The 21,894-nt window shown below is 38.2% G+C and overlaps 1 protein-coding gene across 1 annotated transcript in view; it reads left to right on the top strand.

Annotated features, from left to right (window-relative positions):
• The window catches only part of LOC105921069 (chemokine-like protein TAFA-2), a 139,892-nt gene that overhangs the window by 59,059 nt on the left and 58,939 nt on the right, over window positions 1–21,894 (top strand). The window contains exon 2 of the mRNA XM_036137991.1: window positions 16,562–16,662. Coding sequence (XP_035993884.1) covers window positions 16,563–16,662 — 100 coding nt within the window. The 5' untranslated portion in view covers window position 16,562. The remainder of the gene's footprint in view (window positions 1–16,561; window positions 16,663–21,894) is intronic.

The following is a 21,894-nucleotide window of genomic DNA, read 5'->3' as shown; positions in this document are numbered from 1 at the left end:
ATTCGTTTCTGTGCGTAGACGTTTTATCTCCGACTCTAGCTTGGTTATGGCATCTGCTGAGTGTGTGGCCGCTCGTTCTAGTTCAGCAATGGTTGCGCCATGTTGTTCGTTGGACGTTTTCAGGACTTGAATAGCATTTTGAGTCTCGGTCTTGAGGGTGAGTAGTTCTCCTCTAATAGTGGCGGACACCTCTTCAATGCGAGTGTCAATTGTCTGGCAAATTTCGAATTTGGTGGCTTGTAGCTCTGTGCGGAGAGAATTTATAGCATCTAGGATGGTAGCATTAGCCATCGGGTAGCTACCTTCGGGCGAGTCCGGGGCGGCTGGGCCCGATTCTTTCGCTTTCTTGTCTTTGTTGGAAGCAGGCATCCTCAAACTTGCTTTCTTCATGTCCTAATGCAATTAAACGAAGACTAGACTTTCCTCTCTCCCAGTCTATAATAGAGTTGTCCAAATGTCGATTTAGTACCAAAAATATTCCTAAATTTGCAGGAGCTCCAGGGAAACGCTGCCTACTCCTCCATTGCTCACTAGCGCCCCCCCCCCCCCCGTTTCACTGTTTTAAAGCATGCATAGAGCATTGTCCCTCTTGCAGAGCTGGGACTCTCTGATGATTTTCTTCTCAACATTATACCAATCTACAGATTGGTATAAAGTTGAGGACTAAGCCTGTGGTTCGAACTGTTAAAAAAGTTAACCGATGATTCAAAGCTGATGCTTCTGGCCTGTCAGGATGGCACTGACTGGAAGCTTCAGCCTTGATGGTCAGAGGTGGTCAGTCTGCCTCAAGGCAGCTGTAGCTACTAACATACCTCACCACCATCAGGGTGTGAATGACTGTACAAAGATGTGCACACTTACCGATTGCCAGGTCCAGCCTGCACTCCAAAACACTGCACTCGCATCCATCTATTAAGCTTTAACCATGTTTGCGCCATTGTCAGTAGTAATAGTGACAAGGGCCTATTTCTTCATGTCACATGCAGACAGCATTGTGTTTAAACCTTGTCCGATCACCTCCTTGCCGTCTCGAGCACTATGCTGTGCAGTTTCGATTCACCATTCCTATAATGCACAGCCAAACAAATGAATGGCTCCATCATGTGAGCAGACCAGAGACCAGATTTGAGTGCAACATACTCCTCTTCCGCCTTGTTTCCCACTTCTTTAGAACGGATGGGGTGGAGTCACATGACTACAGACTGTATAGGTAGCACAGCATCTTAAAGGGACATGAGCATAGCCTTACAGCCAAAACAGGACAACTTTTTTTTTTTTTTTAAACACTGAACATTCTGACATGGACAAAATAAGAATGATTGTTATCATACATTGTGTCTGTAAATTTCAGTTTATTGCCATGGCCCATCCCCTACCAACACCTTTTCAACCCCCTCCTCTCCAGCTCTACCAGCACATCAGAGATCAAAGAGGAAGATATCAACAGGACATTCCAGCGGCAGTATGTGAAGAAATCACCGGGCCTGGGTGGGTTCACCCTGCTTATAAACCTGTGCTGACCAACCGCCAAGTCTCTAGAACTATGTGAAGTCCCCACCTGCTTAAGATGCTCTACAATCATCCCTGTCCCCAAGAAACAGACCATCAAAGGTTTAAATGACTATTGACGTATTGCCCTGACGTCTGTTGTTATGAATTTCTTGGAGCTCCTGGTGTTGAAACATGTGAAAGACATCACAAGCCCCCTGCTGGACCTCCTGCAGTTTGGCTACCAGGAAATAGATTGGCTGAAGACCTACTGAACCTGGGTCTACACCTCAATCAACCAGGGAAGTATGACAGGATCCTGTTTGTAGACTTCAGCTTTCGGCCTTTAAAACAATCAACCCTGACATCCTCCACCAGAAGTTCATCCAGCTCACAGTGCCACCCTCCATCTGTCAGTGGATCACCAGCGTCCTGACCAACCGAGGCTGAAGAGCGTCTTCTGCCCACAAACAATCAACATCGTGCCCCAAGGAGTGTCTCCTCTCCCCTCTCCTCTTCTCACTGTATACTAATGACTGCACAGCGGCAAACCCATCTGTGAAACTCATGACCTTGGCAGATGACACCACTGCCATTGGGCTGATCCAGGATGGTGATGAGTCTGCATACAGACAGGAGGTGGATCGGTTGGTCCGCTGGTGCACCCAGAACTACTTGGAGTTAAACCTGCTAAAGACTAGAGATGACAGTGGACTTCAAGGCAGGGCAAGTTTTTTTATGAAGCACTTTTCAGTAACAGGACGATTGAAAGTTCTGAGAACCCCACCCACTCACCATCATTAACAACACTGTGTCTACTGTGGATCATGTCCGGTTGCTAGGAACCACCTTCTCTTGAGACCTGAGATAGTCCTCACATGTTGACAGCATCCTTAAGAAGGGCCAGGAGAGACTGTACTTCCTGCAGCAACTCAAGAAGTACAATCTTCCCCAGGAGCTACTGATCATCTTCTACACTACCATCGACTGACAATTAGAGCTGCAGAGAGGATCATCAGGACTGACTTTCCATTTATTCATGACCTGTACAGGTCCAAGGCCAGAAAAAGAGGTGTTAAAATAGCTGTCGATCCTACTCATCCTGGTCACATCCTTGGTAAAATGAGCAGACACAGAGCCAGTTTCTACCCCTAGGCTGTGTCTCTGATGAACATTTTACAGTCAGGGTAGCGAGCTACACTACTGAGGAAAAAGAATCCCCTGTATATCCTCCTTCTGTTCTTACATTTGGCCCCTGAAAATGTCTTTTTCTGTATTAGTTTGTAGTTGATGTCTGCTTGCTGTTACTTGTCTGCCTGTTTCCTTATATGATGTGTTGAAATTTGAAGTCAAATTACATGCTTGTAACCTTTAAACTTGGCGAAATAAAGTGGATTCTGATTAACATTTATCAGCCTCCAATTGTCACCTGTTCTAATTATAGCTTTCGCTAGCAAAGATACACAACAGGTCCCTGACAGAAGATGCTCAGTCTGTGTTCTCTGTTAGTACCTTTAGAGCAGAGGACACAGAGATGAGAGACGTCCGTTTGTAGGTGAAAGTGGAGCAGGAGATCAAATCAGAGGTAGGCTGTTACGGCGTTTGGAGGCGTGTACTTTAGGTCACAGTCATGGTACCATTTCATTATATGAAACTAATGAAGCAGCTGCCTGAACAAGAATGGAGTAACAGATTCAGGCTTAATATTTTCTTATTTCTATCTGTAGAGCACAGATCATTTTGTACATCACTGGAGTAGCTTAATAAAGTCAGAGAAATTGCATCAGTGACTAAACTATATTGTGGGACTGGGGGTTAGGGGTGTCTTGCCTCCTACTGCAAGGACAATTAGGAAGAAAATCCTATGAAAAAATCCTAATGAAAAACATCATTAATGTGACTTACATATAAAGCCTGTATATGTCTTTACAAGCAACCATGATTTGAAAAAGTTGCCTATAAGTTAAAAGATTTAGGGCTCAGTTCCAGGCACCCCCTCTACCATGGGCCCAGGACAACTAATCCAGTTTTCCCCCCCTTGTCGGCAGGCATGTTTCAGTGTTTGGGCTTTGATGAGATTCTTAATTAACTTCCGTAATTATTGTTCACCAGCTGTTCTTTGGAGGACGCCTGTCTGTCTTCTAAGAGTTGCTCAAAATCTGCAGATTAGCCACATATTCTAAATAAAATCATGGTAACTGGGGATTAGTTACCGTGTGGAAGAAAAGTGGATAGATACTTTCTAACATGTGTGGAGCTTAGTGATTTCTATGTGAGATCAATGTTTAGAAGAAGGTTAGGATGCTGAAACTGATTGATCTCATGATTTCCTCTTTTGTGTGGGTGTTAACACAATTTCAAGCTGAAGAGATGTCAGCAAGGAGTTTATAGAAGTCATTTGTTCGGCCCATTGATCTAGAGATGGTTAACATCAACAAACAACAACAAAAAACAACTAAGACATACTTTATGTTTGTTTACAAGCTTCACTTACCATATAATTTGGTAACATTCATGACAGTATAAATGGAAAAAAAAAGACTGAAAAGGTATATCTTGTATAAAAGGGTTGATGGGATAAAGCTTATTTTATTTATAAAGAATGTAGTAGCATAACTTGGGTTTACAAACCACAAGACTTCTCGAACAAAGTCCTTTGGACAAAGGAGACTAAAGTTAAGATGTCTGGACTCTGCTCTTTTGTTTGTTCATGAAAAATAGCATTCCTTCTTGTGCAAGTGTCTGTTACTAAAGAATATGAATGAAATCCATCTTTCCACTTTCTATACCTGTTTATTCCTTGCTAAGTTGCTCAGAGGTTGGTGCTTTTTTCCATATCTGGGCCACACAGAGATAGACCAGATAGAGAACTCTGCATTAAAACATGAGATCAATTAACCTTGCATTAATGTTGTTGTTTTTTTATGAGGGAGGAAGCTGAAATATCCAGAGAGACCCAACAAATGCACATTGGAAGTTGCTCACTACAGCCACGATTCAAAGGATAGACCTTTTTGCTTCAATGCCACAGTGCTAAAAAAAATGTACCACTGTGCAGCAAATGGCTAAAATTATTGTAGGCCGTATAGAAATCAGAGCCTAGTAGCGGACAGATTTGTTTTTACTTTAGCAATGTCAACTACAGATGGCTACTACCAGTCATCTGGTCGCAGCTCCATTGGAAAATGTCAGCACATTATTGAGACTGTTTTGGTGTGGTTGACTAGTAATGATCACTAACATAAATGTCTTGAGACCACTCTTATCCAACAGCCCTATTCTCCACGAACAAAACAAGAGAAATCACATTAAAAAGAGTATAGAGTTAAAAAAGAAAAAAAACAAAAAGGTGCAAACAAGGAAATCTTTCAAAGTGTTGCTGAGAAATTGTCTTTCTCAAGAAAGAGACTGATGAAAGGCTAATGTCCATGTCTGTCACTTCGCTTGGAAACCTCAACTGAAATGAAATTAAGGAAGTCATTTTACCCAGTTGGATTCTTTTTATCATCATTATTTTCTTTTTTGTAAATCGGTGTTTTCCTATGCCAGTCGTTTCACTTGTTCCTCAACAGGGAGTGCACCAAGGGTCATTTGCATTTCCCTTTAATATATTTATTCAATTCCAAAGCTTCCGAGATTCCTTTGTGCATTTGTTTATTTACTTCAAAGTTTTTTTTTTCCTCTGTCATTGCTCAAGAACCCTGAAGAAAATTAAAGTATAGTCAAAAATATAATAGATGAGTATAAAAAAGTGATGTACTATGTATTTTAGAGAGGGAGAGAGAGACTTTGATGTTATTTTCACAGAGTTAAGTCAGCCTACAGCTATGGTGTAACTCATGGTCATAGGTTTTTTTTTCCCTCCTTTGTTGTTGGATGTTGTTGGACACATTGGTGAGGGAAAGGCTCAGACAGTGTGACTGCATTTACCACCTGGATTTGCACTGTCAGCAGACAGCGATTTGCTTCTACGTGTGCACACAACCTTTGAGCGTGCTTGACCTGAGGATGTTTTAGGGGTAGCCGTGTCACGTGTACATGAATGATCGGTGATGACATCAGGATTGTACCTTCCGGTGCAGCGAGTACTTTAGCTTAGCGCAGAGATCAGCAGACACAGATGGGGGCAATGGGAGAATAGAGGGGCGAGATGAATGCAGTGTGACACCCTTGGGTCGAAACAAGCTTCGGGGATGTGTTGGGAACACACTTGAAGCGGCAGCAGCAAAAGCTGATTTGAAAGATGAGAATGTGAAGACTGTGACGAGCACTCAGCTCAAGTCATGGAGTATTGTTAACAAGTAAGAGACATAAAAGGCTAAGGAATAGAAAGGGTAAATGGCCAAAAGCATACAACTCCCCATTTTTTCACATCTTCTTTCCATCTACCTCTCTTTCCTTGGACACACATACACACATACATATGCTCCCACACCATGTTAATGCTGAGTTACCACAATTCTAGTTAAATTGGAGGCTTAATTTGAAGCCACTGGCTTTCTCTACAGGTCACATTGAGTCAATTTATCTGCAAAAGCCAAACTGTGGGTTTGATTAATGAAACACATGGACATGCTTCTGGCAGGATCAGGGAAGCCTAATCAAGCGAAATCTCTCGAGGTCGCAATTAGGTTTGGAGAGTCCTCGGAGTCCTAACTCTCCCTCCTAAACAAGCTTGTCCATTGATTTAGAAGAATGCAGAGATTTCGCAGACAAATAGTTTTCCTTCCACTTTCATGTTCTGCTCCAAACAAGTTTGTCATTTACATGTTTGTAATGTGAGTGGTGGAAGTGTAACAATACATGCAGTTTACAACACCATACATAAATTTGGGTTCACGAGAATGAAGCTTTAGCAGTAGCAATGTGAAAACTAAAAATCTAATAATTTTAGTGTCCAGAAAAAGAGTAAATTAGAAATGAAAACCTGCTTTTAAAGAATCTGTAATTATTGTAAAATGTTCAAGTCCAAATCTAACATGAGTCATTGTATTCTTTTTTTATATTTATTTTTTGACTTATCAAATTCTAAGGTGGTAGTGGTTTATTTCTGTCCATGCAAATTGTATAGAATTTGACCAAATTGTGTTTTTTGGTTTAAAATTTCTATTTTTTCTTCAAGTCATATATGTGCTTATATATAAACAAAATATGTCTCTTTTTGACATTGACTCGTTCAAAGTAGTTTTTTTGAATAACATTAAAATTTCATTTTTGTATCTATTCATTCATTTGATAACTGATTTGAAGTTTAATTTTTCTAATAGGTGAAAATAGAATATTGATCAGAAATGTGATGTTGCCAACTTTCAAATCTCCCAAACTCAAATAAGTCCTCCCTCACAATTTTAATTGGCATATAGGACATGGGAAACTATGTTTCATGTTTTTTATTCTTAAAGAAAATAAGAGATTTTAATAGCTAAGTTGCCAAAGTATAAGGTTAAAATTAAAGAGTTTTTAATGTTTAAAATTCTTTATTATTTTTTAAATGTATAATCAGCATTTCAGTTAAGCCTGACATTCATAAAAAAATAAAATAAATAAGAACAAATTATCTTGTTACATAGTATTTCTCTGTAATTTGGTCAAAAAATATAAAATTATAAGAACCAGTGAACTGGTAAATTTTGATATTTCACGGCCACCAGCAGAGCCGGGTGCTCCCCCTAGAGGTTAAGCTCTTATGGCAAGTGCGGCAGAGTGCTGTCCAGACGTTCCTCAAGTTGTAAATGCCCTGACAGAATATGAACAACTTTTTTTTTTTTTTTTACCAAAACCAATGCCTAACATAAATATCAATCAACATCCAGGATTTCCCACGGTATTTTTGGATGTTTGGGTACTGCAGATAACATACAGTGTGCAATGGAACATCGTATAGATACAATTCAACTGCCTCAGAATCTGCACAAGTGTAACAACCAGCAGTAATACACAATACATGTTCTAAGAAAAATGTCTACAAGTAATTGAAACCTGTGGACATATAGTACGAAAGGAAATTGTAATTCATAAAATGTGCATGCAGATGTGCTTGTCCAGATTGAAGTGTTTTGTCCCTTTATTAAAGCTGAAGGAACAGCTTGAGCTTCAAGACTGGATTGAAGGTATGATTGCCAGAAAACTCAGACAGATTTAGAAGGTCTAAAGATTAGATTGAAGAGAATTGAAAATAACTGTCATCGTGGGTAAGCAGAAGGTTGAGTCTATTGGCAGACAAGGGCCAGTTTGCCATCTTTTAGAGTTCTTTCCAAAAGCTAAGAGGACACTAGAAAAAAATCACTCAAAGAGATCCCTTTGTTAGTAGTGCATAGACAGCCAAGTAGATACACTCACCTGGTGACATGACAACCATAGTAAAGGGACTTCTGTTTTTTTAAGCAATCACAACAATTAGAGGAGTTGTCTCATTAGACTCCAGATGTTTTACAGCTTTATTAATGTTAGTGTGTGGGATAGTGGTATTGAAATTCATGTTGAAATTGATAAGTTCAACTCTTCAAATGTATTGATTTCTATCTTCATACATTAAGAAATATCCTGTAGACTGATGCAGATTTGTTTGGGATACTGTTTTACTCTACTCTTACATAGACAGTTGGCAGTAATATGTCTGTGTAGCTGTTCTTATTATAGTACTGCTTGGAGTGTGGAGGACATGTTCCATAAATACTCAGTAGGCTGGCAGCTGAAGACAGAACTTTTCCAGTCAATAAATTGGCGCCTATGAAGGCATCCTCCAAATAAAATTGCCCATCTACACCCACAGATTCACCCATAGCAGACACTGAGTTAAAAAACACAACTTGATCCATGCTGAAATGGCAAAAATGCTAGGGAACTACTTTAAAAGGAGTAAAGAAATGGGTATGTGTGAAGGTATACGTTTGTGTCATGTATTTTATTTCACTAGAAATTAAGGGGGTGCTGTTAAGGGTGCGAAGTGAGATTTCCCAGTGTTTCCCATCAAAGTGAGGTCTGTCTCATAAACAGCTATCAGGTTGCTGTCAGCATGTGACCTTGTCTAGTGAAGTACTGTGAATGTGAGCTATTATTATTAGTCCCATATATAAAGAGGCATGCTTTAAATGTAGCATTCTGTTTCCCTCTGTGGTCCCTCTTTTTCATGCTCCACGCTGTATCCCTTGAACACACAAAAACACATCTTTAAAGATTGCAATAGAAATACATTTATGATTATTACCTTATTGTTATTAGCTTCAGTACAATACCAATACAACCCAGTCCAATAAACCTTGTTTTGAAAGGATATTTTAAAAACAGAGCAGAACAAAAGTGGTGTACAGTAAAAATAAAAATAAGGATACATTTACAAAACATGACATCAGTAAGATAAGTAAAAAGGTCCAGGTAATATTTTAAAAGCCAGAGAAAACAAGCTGGATTTTAAAAGAGTTGAAAAAATTAGGAAAGAATTAGCCTGTCTAATATTCAACAGCAATTTATTCCATAGATATAACATAGACAGAGCTGCTTCCATAACTTGTTTCCTACTATCTGATGATTTTGACCCTGGTTCCTCACGATAGCAAGTCAGCTGATAGTTGACTGAGCTAGTTCTACAGAAATGCGAGCCTCCTCCCTACTTTGTGTTGTCAGCCATTGTAGCAGCTGTCGCTGTATGCGCCAGGGTTCCCTTTTTATGTCATAAAGGAGCGTAACAGAATCTCAAATTTTTTTTCCTTTTTAGTGAGAGTTATGACCATATATCTCAACAACCGTTTATTTAATCTGTATAATATATATATAGAAATAGTTTTGTCAATGTTATCTTTCCATTCAGTTCATCTTGAACCATTCATGTCAGGGACAATTTAATCGGCAAAATTATTACGTCTGGTAGATAACTCAACCCAGCACAGAATACGTTTTAAACTATTTTAAGTCTGTAACTGGTGAGAGCCACAGACTGTTCAGGCGCAACTGAAATGGAGAAAAAGAGGTTAGTGACTAAAGAGATGACTGGTGAGGTAACCAAACTGAGCGTGTCACTAACCTGTTAGATAGTGAATAATTTTCTCCACTTCTGACCTTATGGAGCATAGCGTCCTCACAGGGAATTTTCACGCCGGGTTTTTGCACCATTTGTTCAATGAAAAATCCTTTCCAATGGGCAAAGACGTGGTAAGAGGTCAGTCAAGAGTCAGAAACACAAAGGCATGTTGTGAGTTGAAGAAGTCCAGTAGGGACAAAGCAGAATGACAAAGTCCAGAGAGCTAGGTCATAACCAGGACGTAAGAAATTGGCAAGGAATCTACACACAGAACTACTATTAATAATCTGGGAAAGTTGCTTCTTCTTCTTTAGTTTTTAACGGTAGCTTGCATCCATCACTGCTGCACTACTGCCACCTCTTGGATTTCAATCCTCATTACTTCTTTCCACAAATTCTCTTAATAAATTCAGTATTTTTCAGGAAACGAAATATCTTTCCTTTCCCTCCATCACTATTCAACTGAGCAACCACTCCAATTTCAGCTCTCTATTACAACCTATTTCCACACTCAATAATCTTCGTTGTGGGAAAGTAGCTATGGCAGGTGGAAGCTTAAATAGAACAGAACACAGTTGAGAGGCCGCAGAGCAACAAGCAGGCACAGGTGGGGTGAATAAACTGATTAGTACCTGACATGTGTGCAGACATGGAAACAAAGAGACCAAAAATGGCAAGAACTGCTCCTTTCCACAGATGTGCTGGTGTTGCTGAAGTGCGTCTATGCACGTCTACATATCAGTGTTAAATGATTTGTCTTAATATCTCTAAGGCTATGTTCACACTGCAGCCTGAAGTGACCCAATTCCGATTTTTTTGCCCATATGCGACCTGTATCTGATCTTTTTATGACAGTCTGAACAACACAGATTGGATTTTTTCAAATGCAACCCAGGACACCTGGATATGTGGTCCTGAATCCGATACGTATCTGATCTTTTCAAATGCGACCTGTGTCTGTACGGCCGGGTCGCAATTATCCGACCTGTACGTCACTGATACTCGACAAACGCCACTATTCTGCATCCTGCTATGCAGAAGCGGGAAGAATGACGACACCCATAGGAGGGAAACTTCCATTTAGAAAATAAGTTAATGACCGCAAAATGCACGCCAGGCCAGCATTATAATCCATGTTTACTTCCGCAAACACTGAGGACGCTTGCTACGTGTGACGTCATCGCGTCCTCAAGTGCGCATGCGGGACATTTAGGTTGAACGCATTCAGTTCACACAGGAGAACACATATAAGTCGCATATATTTGGAAATGTGAATGACCACGCAAAAAAATCCGATTTCACAAAAAAATCGGCATTGAGCATCAAGACCTGCAGTGTGAACATAGCCTAATATGCATCCATGTGCACATGTAAAATGGTAGGTTGAAGTCAACATGTCGTTGTTGTGGCTCTCAGTTAAAGAGTAAGAGACTGACAATGCTGCAATCATTGACACATGGAATGATGAGTCAGATCATGTCTTTGTGGTCTTTGCAACTAAGGCTATATTCACACTGCAGGGAAACGCATCCTGAAATTGGATCTTTATGCCCATATGCAACCCATATCTGTCTTTTCCACAGCAGTGTGAATGGTCCAATTCCGATCTTTTCACCCCCAAAGAAATCTGATTTGTGCAACTTCCATATGTGGTACTAATTTGAATACGTAGTCTGAATGGTCATGTTGCATTTTATCCATCTTTCACATCACTCTCCTGTCTCTCACCACACATCCACACACAGTAGCAGCAGTTAGCGCTTCATAATAGACTGTCAGTAATAAATGTGGTGCTTTCTTCTTACCTTATTTAGTCTTTCAGTGATGTGGTCTTAATATTGTCAACTCCAATTCCTCAACATCCTTCTAATAATAACAAGGGGAGATGCCGGGCAGTATCTATGTTTTTTTTCCTTTAAAGTTTTATTGAAAAACAAAACTTTAATGAACACCTGTAGAAACCATTACATTCAGTATTACTTCCGCAAACAGTGCGCTGCTCTGTGACGTCTTCTTCTGTTATCTGTGCATGCGGGTCGCATTGTGGTCTTGAACCGTTCAGACAGTGGTCTGATGGTGGCTGCATTTAATAGTAACATGAACGGCCACCTCAACAAAATCCGATTTCAGGAAAATATCGGAACTGAGCATCAAGACCTGCAGTGTGAGCGTACCCTAAGTGACTGAGAGTGTTAGAAGTGAAAGAAATTGGTGCTCAACTCCATACCATCTTTGGTTTTGTGATGCCTGCCTTGTTATTTTAAAACTCACTTTTTGATGGGACATGGGTGGCTTAATTTGTGATTTATGAACAATCAGAGTCAGATCAAGAAGGGACTCTTTGTGAACACGGGACAGTTTTGTGAAAGAACCATGTGTAAGCATAATTGCCCTTTCCATTGCTAAGCAATGCATTGAATTAAGGATTTTTGCCTTGAGTTTTTTTTAGTTTATGTTAGCAAGTTATTCTACTTACCCCATGAATCATTTCCACCCTACATATTGTATTATCCTACCACTATACACTGTAAGTTATGTGAGATGAATCATTTCTTGCTAATTGCTACAGAGGAAGAAAAAGCAGGCTTCCAATTTTTACAAATGGTTCTGAGAGTGAAAACTCCTTGAATATTAATGTTTCCAGTCCATGTTATCCTCGACCATAGGGAACTAAACCAGAGCCCAAATGCCCCAGAGATGTCTGTCTGGCTTTAGCTAAGATGCATACATGCACACATACCCATATGAGCACACACTCACATACAGACCAAAAGTATGAAGAGGAAACTGATCAGCCGCATGGAGCGGGGAGGGCACTCCAATGGGACTAATTAAAGAGATGGAACAGACTGCAGAAATCATTGGAGAGCACAACTCTTCCTCCAACAGTCCTCCAACACTCTCTCTTCTCCCGCTCTTCCTTTCTCTTTCACTCTTCCGTGTTCATTCGATGAAAGCAGCATTATAAAGGGTCATAACATCCGACGCTGCGTTCGTTGCATGCATTAATACCACAGAATGGTGTCGGAGCAGTTTAGGAACTGTGGTGACTGCAGCATCTTAAGGTGCTACTAGAAACACACAGTCAGATGTAAACAAGTGGAACACAATTGTTTACAAGCACTTACCGTAAAATTGGATTCTCAGATTCTCTTTGTATTTGTTTGTCAGTGCAGAAAAGTGCTTTTTGGAGTTGGTGCAGATTTGTGTGTTTGTTGATGAGTGAGTCACCATTTGCTGCAGAGTCTGAAACTGATGAAGACTCAAGCGGTTTAGATGCTATTGATTAGAACCCCCTTGTTCCTGTGCAGTCACACACAAACAGACTCACACGCACCTCCTCTTTCTCTCTTTTTCTACCCCATTTTTTCCCCTGCTTCCTGCTTTCTGAATCCATTTCTGCATCGCACACCCACTCTTTCTGCGGCAGTCAGACCCACAACCAGCCATAATGAAGTGGCACTGCATGATCACAAACACCGCTGTGTGTCTAAACGAGCTGGAGAGGAAGCTGGCAGCGTTTCTGTTTTGTTTCCTAATTATTTACTTCTTGCCGAGCATAGGTGAGAGCGGTAAGAAGAGGGTGAGTGGAGGAGGGAGAGATACGGGACAACCGATGGAGAGAAATGAGAGAGGAGAGAAAACATGGAACATGGAAACTGATTGACACCTGCAACAATCCTAAGCTGGGTCTTACACGTCAGAACATCCACGTTGTTTTTCGGCAAAACCTATAAGAATGATCTCTAACTAAAGAAAGCATTGGTCTCGTCTCTCCAGCTTTGCAGCTTCTTACTACTCGGAAAAAAAAAAAAAATGTCTGGCTGAAACGACCAGATGAGTCATGCACCAAGCTCAGAACTCAAGCCAGGGTTTAGCACACACTTCCTCAGGGCAAAGAGACAGGCACACACATAGAAAGACCGTGTGCCTGAACATGGTGCATGTCCACAGATAAACTCATACGCTCACACTTGGATCCCTCCAGGTGTGTGTAATCTCATCTCTGCTCACACTCGCAGACCTGCAAAGTTTGGTTTACTCACATCTTCACAAATCCTTCCAAGAGTGTTTCACAGAAATGTGTTTTTTTTTTTCTTCTGTAGTCACATTTTAGTTGTTAGTTGTAAGTTATTTTATGTTTAATGAATAACTCTCAGTCTGTTAGATATTGTTTGGTGAATATCCGCTCAAACAGCTGATATCAGGACAATAGGCGAATGGGTGATTCGAGCACTGGCATTCTTTTAACAGCAAATTCTACATACATATGGAATAAATGAGTGAAAACGTTTTTTCAAGTTCAAGAATTTATTAACAGAAATAAAATGAACATCCAGAGAACATCACTAGAGAATGCTGTTTATCTGATTTAACACTATTTGAATCAATGAATCCTCTCTACTAGGATAGTGAAACTCAACTAAACTACTAAGCAAAATTAAGATAAAAAGAAGCTAAGGAACTATGTACACACAAAAGAGACAAAAGGGACAAAATAAAAATTATTGAACCATCATCAGAATGATTCAATGAATCCTGGTTCACTGCAGATCCAAGGTAGATAACTAAAGTTCATCTTAAAGAATGTGGAATGAGGTTAAATTACCTTAACTAATTTAGAACGGCATTTGCTATGTGTTTCAACCCATTTACAATGCAAATCTGAGTTATATAAAACATTTTTTGAGGAAATAACATTTAAAGAATGATTTGCGCAGTAGAAATCAATAGCCTTTAAGACACTTTATTTTTATTAATGTGATTATTTCTCCAAGAAATGATTAAGGCTCGAACTGGTATCTTAGAACTAACCCACCAAGCCAATAATGATCGACAGGAAGTGAGGTGTCGTGGACATGTTTACATTAGTTTGATTTGTTCACCTAAGTTACACAGAACACCATTAAATCAACATTAATTTTCCCTATTAATGGTGTATTAATGCTCGTAGTGCTATCAAGAGATGGCAGAGCTAAATTGAGTTAATTGAATTGCTTATTACCAGAGTTCTGTAGGACTTAATGTTATGCTGAAGAGGTAATGCGTTAATTTGAATAAGGTGTGTTAGAGAAACACAGAAACAGATGTAAGAACCACTAAGAACCACTGATCTTGTATGTAGATTTGGCTAGGTGTTTTGGTTTGTTGTCCTCCCCATCAAAATACAATTTTTGAGACGATCAATTTTTGAGAATATTTAAGAATTTTAAGTGCTTCTTATAGTCGGAAAATAGGGTTTAGTAAGTTGAACTGTGTACTGGTGAACTCCATTCACTAATCGGGTAACTTGCAAAGGGGGATCGGGGGGATAAAATGCAAGCCACTCATTATATATATATATATATATATATATATATATGTAAAATTATAGATTTTTTTAAAGTTATGGATCCTTTTTCTTCCACTTTAAAATTATGTCTTACTTATGCTTGTCTATCACATTCAATTCGATAGAATACTTTAAAAAAAGTTCTGACATATCTAATTAAATGTCCCTTTGGGATCAATAAAATATATTTGAATTTGAATTTTGAATTGAATTTGATTATTGGTCTGTTGTTAATTTATTTATATATAGCGATATATGCTTCAACTCAACCTTTCAATTTATTGGGATGAAGTTTTCTTTGCATTACTAAATAAGTGGCTCTTGGTAATAACATTAAATAATAACATTCACTTTTGGAAAGCTATATTTTCAATAAAAGCCAAAAATGAAATACACTTTTTGCTTCATGTACAGTTGATGCAACGTGACCAAGAAAAGCTACAGAGCAGTGTTTGTAGCAGATTTACATCCTTTCAGCACTACTTCAGTGTTTGGTTTTTGCTTGGTTGTGAGAATAAATCATGTAGAAGTTACAACAGATGGTAAGCCACTTGTCACATTATATGTTTTTGCCTATATTTGCTTTATTCTGTCTCACTTCGTGTCATTTCCTCCCACAAATGTACACAAACACAGAGACTAAATAGCCCTCCTGGTGGAGCAGACAGAGAGTTTGCCTGTTGTGGAAGTTTATGTCCTTGTTGATGCCTGGAATATAAAGTGCTTTATTTCTATGCATCCCCTCGCTCAGGGTAAACAGGACAAAATTTTGGTTGGCAAGTGTTTGAAGGTTTATACTTATCATTCTGCATTACCCACGATAAAATATAATACAAAGACAAAAAAACTATTTTAAACTAGAATATTGCTGAGTGATAAAAAAAGCAATATTCTTGGTTTGGATTTTTTTAGTGGTTACCATACCATACCATGCCATCTTTATTTATAAAGCGCTTAAAAACAGAGAACAGCTGAAACAAAGTGCTGTACATCACCACAAGCTAAAACACATCCATTAAAAATCTAACATAAAAACACTTAAAATAAACAATAAAACCAGTTACAGTATGAGTTCCTGTCTTCTCTTTTAGCTGTCATGTGTTTCAGTAAACATTTGGCTAAAGTGGATTTGGAGAAAAAAAGTTTGTGACTGTTTGGCATGTTTTTTATTGTTTAAAATTTGAGCTAATATTTTCCACCGGGGAAGTTTAAAAACATATTTTCTTAATAAAATATGCATATATATATATATATATATATATATATATATATATATATATATATATATATATATATATATATATATATATATATAATATCACTTGTGTGTCAGTATATCTACAGTATACAAGTAATGTTCTTGCTGCATTCAGATTTGAAGAAAAGGTTTTCTTCTTAAAATAATATTAATTGTCATGGTTTAAAATAGTTAGGAATAAAATGAAACTTGTTGCTATGACTACTATAACTGAGACAGCCTTGTCGAAAATGGTAATGTGAATGTATGGTTTGTCTAGGAGGTGTTACAAACTCAGAATCTTTTTACCCAAACTGGGGGACCAGTCAACGTCCACTCTATTCAGCCACTCTTTTTAAACAGGTCACCAGTCTATCACAGACTACCCAGTGCTCCACTTGCAGATGTGTATTTTTACATGAGATGAAGATTGAAGAAAATACAGGTTGTATTCTTACTGTGTGTTTTATTTATCTGTTTCTTACAGAATGCGGGAGCGGGGTCTTTGGATTTGTGGAGTAGGTGTATGGAGTCTACTGCTATCCCTTTGTCTGGCCTCCCTCACACATGCACACAGAAGTCATACAGGTAACTGAATACATGCATTTATATCTCTGTGTATCTAAATTTCAAATGTTCCTGTCAGCCAGTAAGCATACTTTTACAGGACCCACAGTATTGGGTCTTTTGTAGATTACCTCTGCAGGCATCCTCTCCAGCCAGTTTCTTTTTACTTGTTGTAAAATTTGAATGAATAGACTGCGTTCCACCTGAGGGAATGTCGAGGTCAGATCCCCAATGAAACATGGGATCACAGGAGCTGGTTGCCAGGATGAATACACGGTAAAAAGTTATTTAATAAGAGGAAAGGGAATACAAGTCAACCAGCTAAATGGCATTCCCAGTTCAGGATGCTTTCATGCTTCTGCAGTCCAATCATGGTGGTGGTGACACTCAGGAGTACCCATGGGTTACAGCACAAAGAACAGAGCTTTGTTCATTTGTGATTTCAGATTGTGTTAAAGCATTCTTGCGTAGGTCAGATGGTTGTACCACTGCATCACTGAGCCTGGATGCCTTTTTACAACTTCTCGGTTCATTTGTCGTTTGAAGGTTATGTATCTTTGCTCAGGGATATCCCTTGTCATGCTGACAATCACAAACCTTGAGGGTAAAATGTTTATTCAGGAAAACACTGTATTTGCCTGTGTATCAATAGGATTTCCTTTTCACTGTATATGCCTGCTGTGTCCTTAAAAAGAGAGCTTATGGTCAAGGTTAGCAATTTTTATTTTCATCGTTCCAAGAAAATAAATAGTTCAAGCCTCACACTACCTCCCCAGGCTTACCTTCTTCCCATAGTGTATTATGATTAAATGTGTTCTCCGGATTATTCATGTAATGTAAAACAGAAAGCAAATCATCAAACTAGACCATATTCTTCCTTTGCTAAATGGTCCAGTTCTGATCCTTACTTGGCCATTGCCAGGGTGGTAAAAAGGTGAGGATAGGATCCATGACTGGTCTTCAGCTATGCAGTCAGACTGAGATACATGTCATAGTCTGACACCTTGATCTTAGTACCAGAATTAACTTCTTCAGCAGTCTGAGCTATAAAAGCTCATACCAATCATAGCTGGTACCGATCTGTTGGATTGGTACCAGCTCTTCCTAACATCACCAGTGCTGTGCTTGTTTGTTTGTTATAGTCAGCTCAATAACAAATTGTTTCTCATGACACTAAAAACTATGTGATTAGGTATTGCGAGATTCTGACCACAGAAGAATTCAAAACAAATTTAGGTGAAGGCAAAAATGTATGTAAACCAGATATTATGGACCTTGTTATAAATAGGGCCAATGTCAAGATGTGCCAGTGCATTGAATACTTATAGTTTATTTACATCATGTACTGTTGCTGAAACCAACCTCGAGTGCATTCGAGTTTTTTGTTACCTGAATGTACTTCTTTGCTAATTCTGCTAAATTTGCAATTCATCCCTTTTTCCAGTTTGATGGATTGATGTGGAGTGTTGGGGTTCTATGCATTCTTAGAGTACCAATTTATAGATATACCTTCAACTTTGTGATTCTTTCCAACTAAAGTTATGGTGATGGATATCAATGGTTTTGCTTTTATGGTTGAACTTAGAATATCTTGTCTTGAGATGCACTTCAGTGGTTGGGAAATTTTTTTTTTTTTGCATGTTGCTACCATTTATTTAAATGTGCATGCTGTAAACACTGTTTTGATATTGGAAAACTATTAACTATTAACCTGATAACAATTGTGCATGAAATACCACTGAAATTAAATACATGAATGTGGCTTATCAACCACTGTGGGATTATCTTTCATAAGAAAGTATGTCTTTGATTGAGAAATATGTATTAGTACTTTATAGCACCCTCATTGTTCATCTGATTCAGAACCATGCTCCTTTTTTCCCCTTGAAACAGCTCTGCACTCACCGTGTTTTGAGTTTCTTTAAGAAGTCAAGACAAAAGGCGAAAAGACACTTTTAACCTAATAATAATAATAATAATAATAATAATAAAACATTTACATACTGCTAACTAATTACATTTAGTAGCCAATTTAAGAACTATATTTTCTGTAGTGCTGTCAGTATACAGTATTTTATGTCCTAAACTCTACCTTGTCCTGTTTGTCCATTAGCAGCTTCCTGAAACAGGATATTACTAGTCTGAACCTTTTTCTTGAATTCTTTAAAAAGAATCAATTTCAGAGAGACATGCTCGAGTCATTTGATGTTCTTTGAGGAAATTGAGAATTTCTCATAATGCTATCACAGCTTAGTAACATGATGCTTTATGGGAGTTTATGAGTCTGTACAGTGAATTTGTGGCCTTGCCAGAATGCGATAACCAAGCGTATGTGTTTGTATGTGTGTCTGGTGTGTGTTTGTGTGTGAGATCTGCTCTCCTGTTCTCTGGCTGTCAGGCATTATCATCTGCTCTCAAAGAGAGATTCTTGACAAGGCAAGGGCAAATATTTTCATAAAAGGAAGGGTTTTGAAAAGACATGAAAAGAGGGCCTCATTGTCGAGAGCTTCACCAAAAATGTTCAGTGAGTTTGCTGATGTCCAAAAAAAAAAGAGGTGAAAAACCCTAAAAACAGCAGGTGTGAGGATGAATAATGTAACCGGAAAGGACAAAATAATATTTCCGAATTCTGAAATACAATCACTTCTAGTGGTATTAATGTGTTCAAGCTTGTGTTTGGTGCAGAGGCAGGATCTGGAGAAAACTTGAGGAATCCAGCACAGTAATCTTTGGATTTTAATCCAAAAATGAAATTCAAAGATTACTTTTCTGGATTGTTTTTTACAGTGGCATTAAACATTGTGGTTGACTGGTTTTACAACATGAAATTAAAAGAAAATTAGTAAAGTTTATTTATTTATTTATACTTTGTTACCATTTTATTGTAGACAGCAGAAGCAAAGCCCTGAATTAGAGCTTTTATGTTAAAGACAGAGCTATTTGAAATTATATGTTGCTTAAATTTTCTTCAATAATGTTTTACTAAATCAATAATTATTCACATATTTTGGCAGTGGTTGTGCTTTTTTTACACATGAACTAGAAACACTGCTTTTTTAATGAGATACATTCGCTATTTCTGAGAGGGAAAAGCAAACACATGGGATTCCAGTGTGTTTCTGAGCTGCTAAGTAATGTGTGGACAGCACCATAACGGTTAACTTATGAAAGGGTAATAATTACAGCCAGTCTGTGAAGTCAGCCATTGAGATATTTAGGGCAATATCTCAGCGAGACATGCCACAGTGCTCTGAAACAGAATGGATCACTAGACTTTAGTGGTGTAGTGTTTTTTTTTTTCCTGTAGTAGCTGTGAAGCTTCATAATAGAACAGCAAGAAAAATCAGCATCATGGTGGTAGTCATTGGTTAGGGGCCTTTGGTATAAAGGTGTATTTTTTTAAAAAAACATCACATGCTGCAGAGACATAATAATTCACACCCCTGGCAGATTTAGGTTTAAAGTAATATTTAAATGTGACCAATTAATTCATGAATTAATGTTAGCATTTCTGGGTGGCCCATCCAAAGTCCTGTCTTAAATCTGATAGAGAATCTGTGGTGGGAGCTAAAGTTTATTGTGACGACAAGGCGACCTTTGAAGCTCTACTTTTTATTTTTACTTCATTATTGCTACTTTTGCATTGTTTTATTATATTTTGAAAATGTCTCGTTTCATATAAGAAGCAAGCTTCTTGGTTGGATAAAAATATTTTTTTTTATTTCAATCTATCTTGAATGGTTTTAGACTTAATTGTATTTAAATGGCAGTTGTCCATCATGCTCCACATGGGTAGCATTTTATATCCACCGTATTGAGTTCCACGCCTACTCCACAACTGCAAGAAACAAGTGTAACTGGTTTGATTCAATGCTTTGAAAGAAGACACTGCAGACACAAAATCTAGGCCGTGTCTTTCATTATAATTTTCTAGGTTATTTTTAACATTTCTATGTTCAACTAATGTTTTAGGGTTTCTTTTTTTTTTTTTGTAATTTTGTTTAGGGCTATTAAAAAAAGTTTGAACTTCAGCATGATTGTTTAACAAGGTCTACAACGGCGTGTTTGTGCTCCTGTTAATGGCTGATTGATTACAGAGTAATTGGTAATCAGGGAGTTACAACACTATCCAGGTGCAGGTTGTTTGAGGGAGAATAACAGCCAAGTAATCAAATAATTATGGAACACACCCATGAGTCGTATCAAGGTCAATGCCTGCTCTCACACTGCTCCAAAACACACACCGACACAAATATACAGATGAATATATCTCAAATACAACTAGGTAAATATGTTGTAGTTCATCATAATAGTTCTCAATTACGTTAACCAAAGATAAGATTGATCATGTAACTGGTCGTGGACAGTTTGGCATTCTATCTTACAGATAGATTAGTAAACCAGTAAAAAGCAGCCTTGTGCTTGATGAATAACAGGAAATGTCAAGAAATACTGACACAGAGACTAAAATGGACAAAATAATAGTAATTAGTAATAATTACTGGCTGACAGGTGAGTTTATGAATATAATTACTTTTACTCCTTTTGTGTCCTGTCTCTGAAACCAATTAAGTGTTTCCTTGGCCGTTTTTCTGGGACAATTGCTTTTGTGACGTGAAAAAAACATCTTTCCTCCAAGTATGGTGTGTGCAATGACATCCACAGAGTTCAGCTTTGGCTTTATTTGACCAGACAGTATTCTCCCAACATTTAACTGACTTGTTCAAGTCTTGTGCAGAAAGCATTCTTCAGCATTCGTACTTTGCACACTGAATGTGTATTAAGGTCACTGCCACTGGGAGTATTACCTATTCTTTTCATAATTTCATAATTGCAATTTCTAGGAGTTTTTTTTAAGGTCGCTGCAAGGTCTCCTTGGTTCTCTGACAACTTTTTTGATTGTTCTGTTGACAAAAATCTAATAAATTTTTAGAGCTTTAGTTATGATTATACTAGCCGATAAAACTTTACACATCAAAGCAGCAATGTATTTTGAATACAGGTGGATTTTATCTTTTCTGTGCCATTTAGGGTGATCAGATGTTAAAAAATCAAATATGGGACAGCGAGGATACTAATGAGGGACAATTCTGGACACATTACCGAGAGTATAATGACGTCATACATTTTGATGTGTGATGTTGCACATTATGTAAATTAATCTCTGCTTTGTCTGCTAGTGTACAACAATTAATTATGAGTTTATAAAAAAAACATAATTTTTTAGAATTTAATAAAACTTTATAAAGTTTT

This window comes from Fundulus heteroclitus, chromosome 1 (genome assembly GCF_011125445.2).
Source record: "Fundulus heteroclitus isolate FHET01 chromosome 1, MU-UCD_Fhet_4.1, whole genome shotgun sequence".
NCBI classification, from domain to species: Eukaryota; Metazoa; Chordata; class Actinopteri; order Cyprinodontiformes; family Fundulidae; genus Fundulus; species Fundulus heteroclitus.
This window is presented reverse-complemented; position numbering and strand designations above follow the sequence as displayed.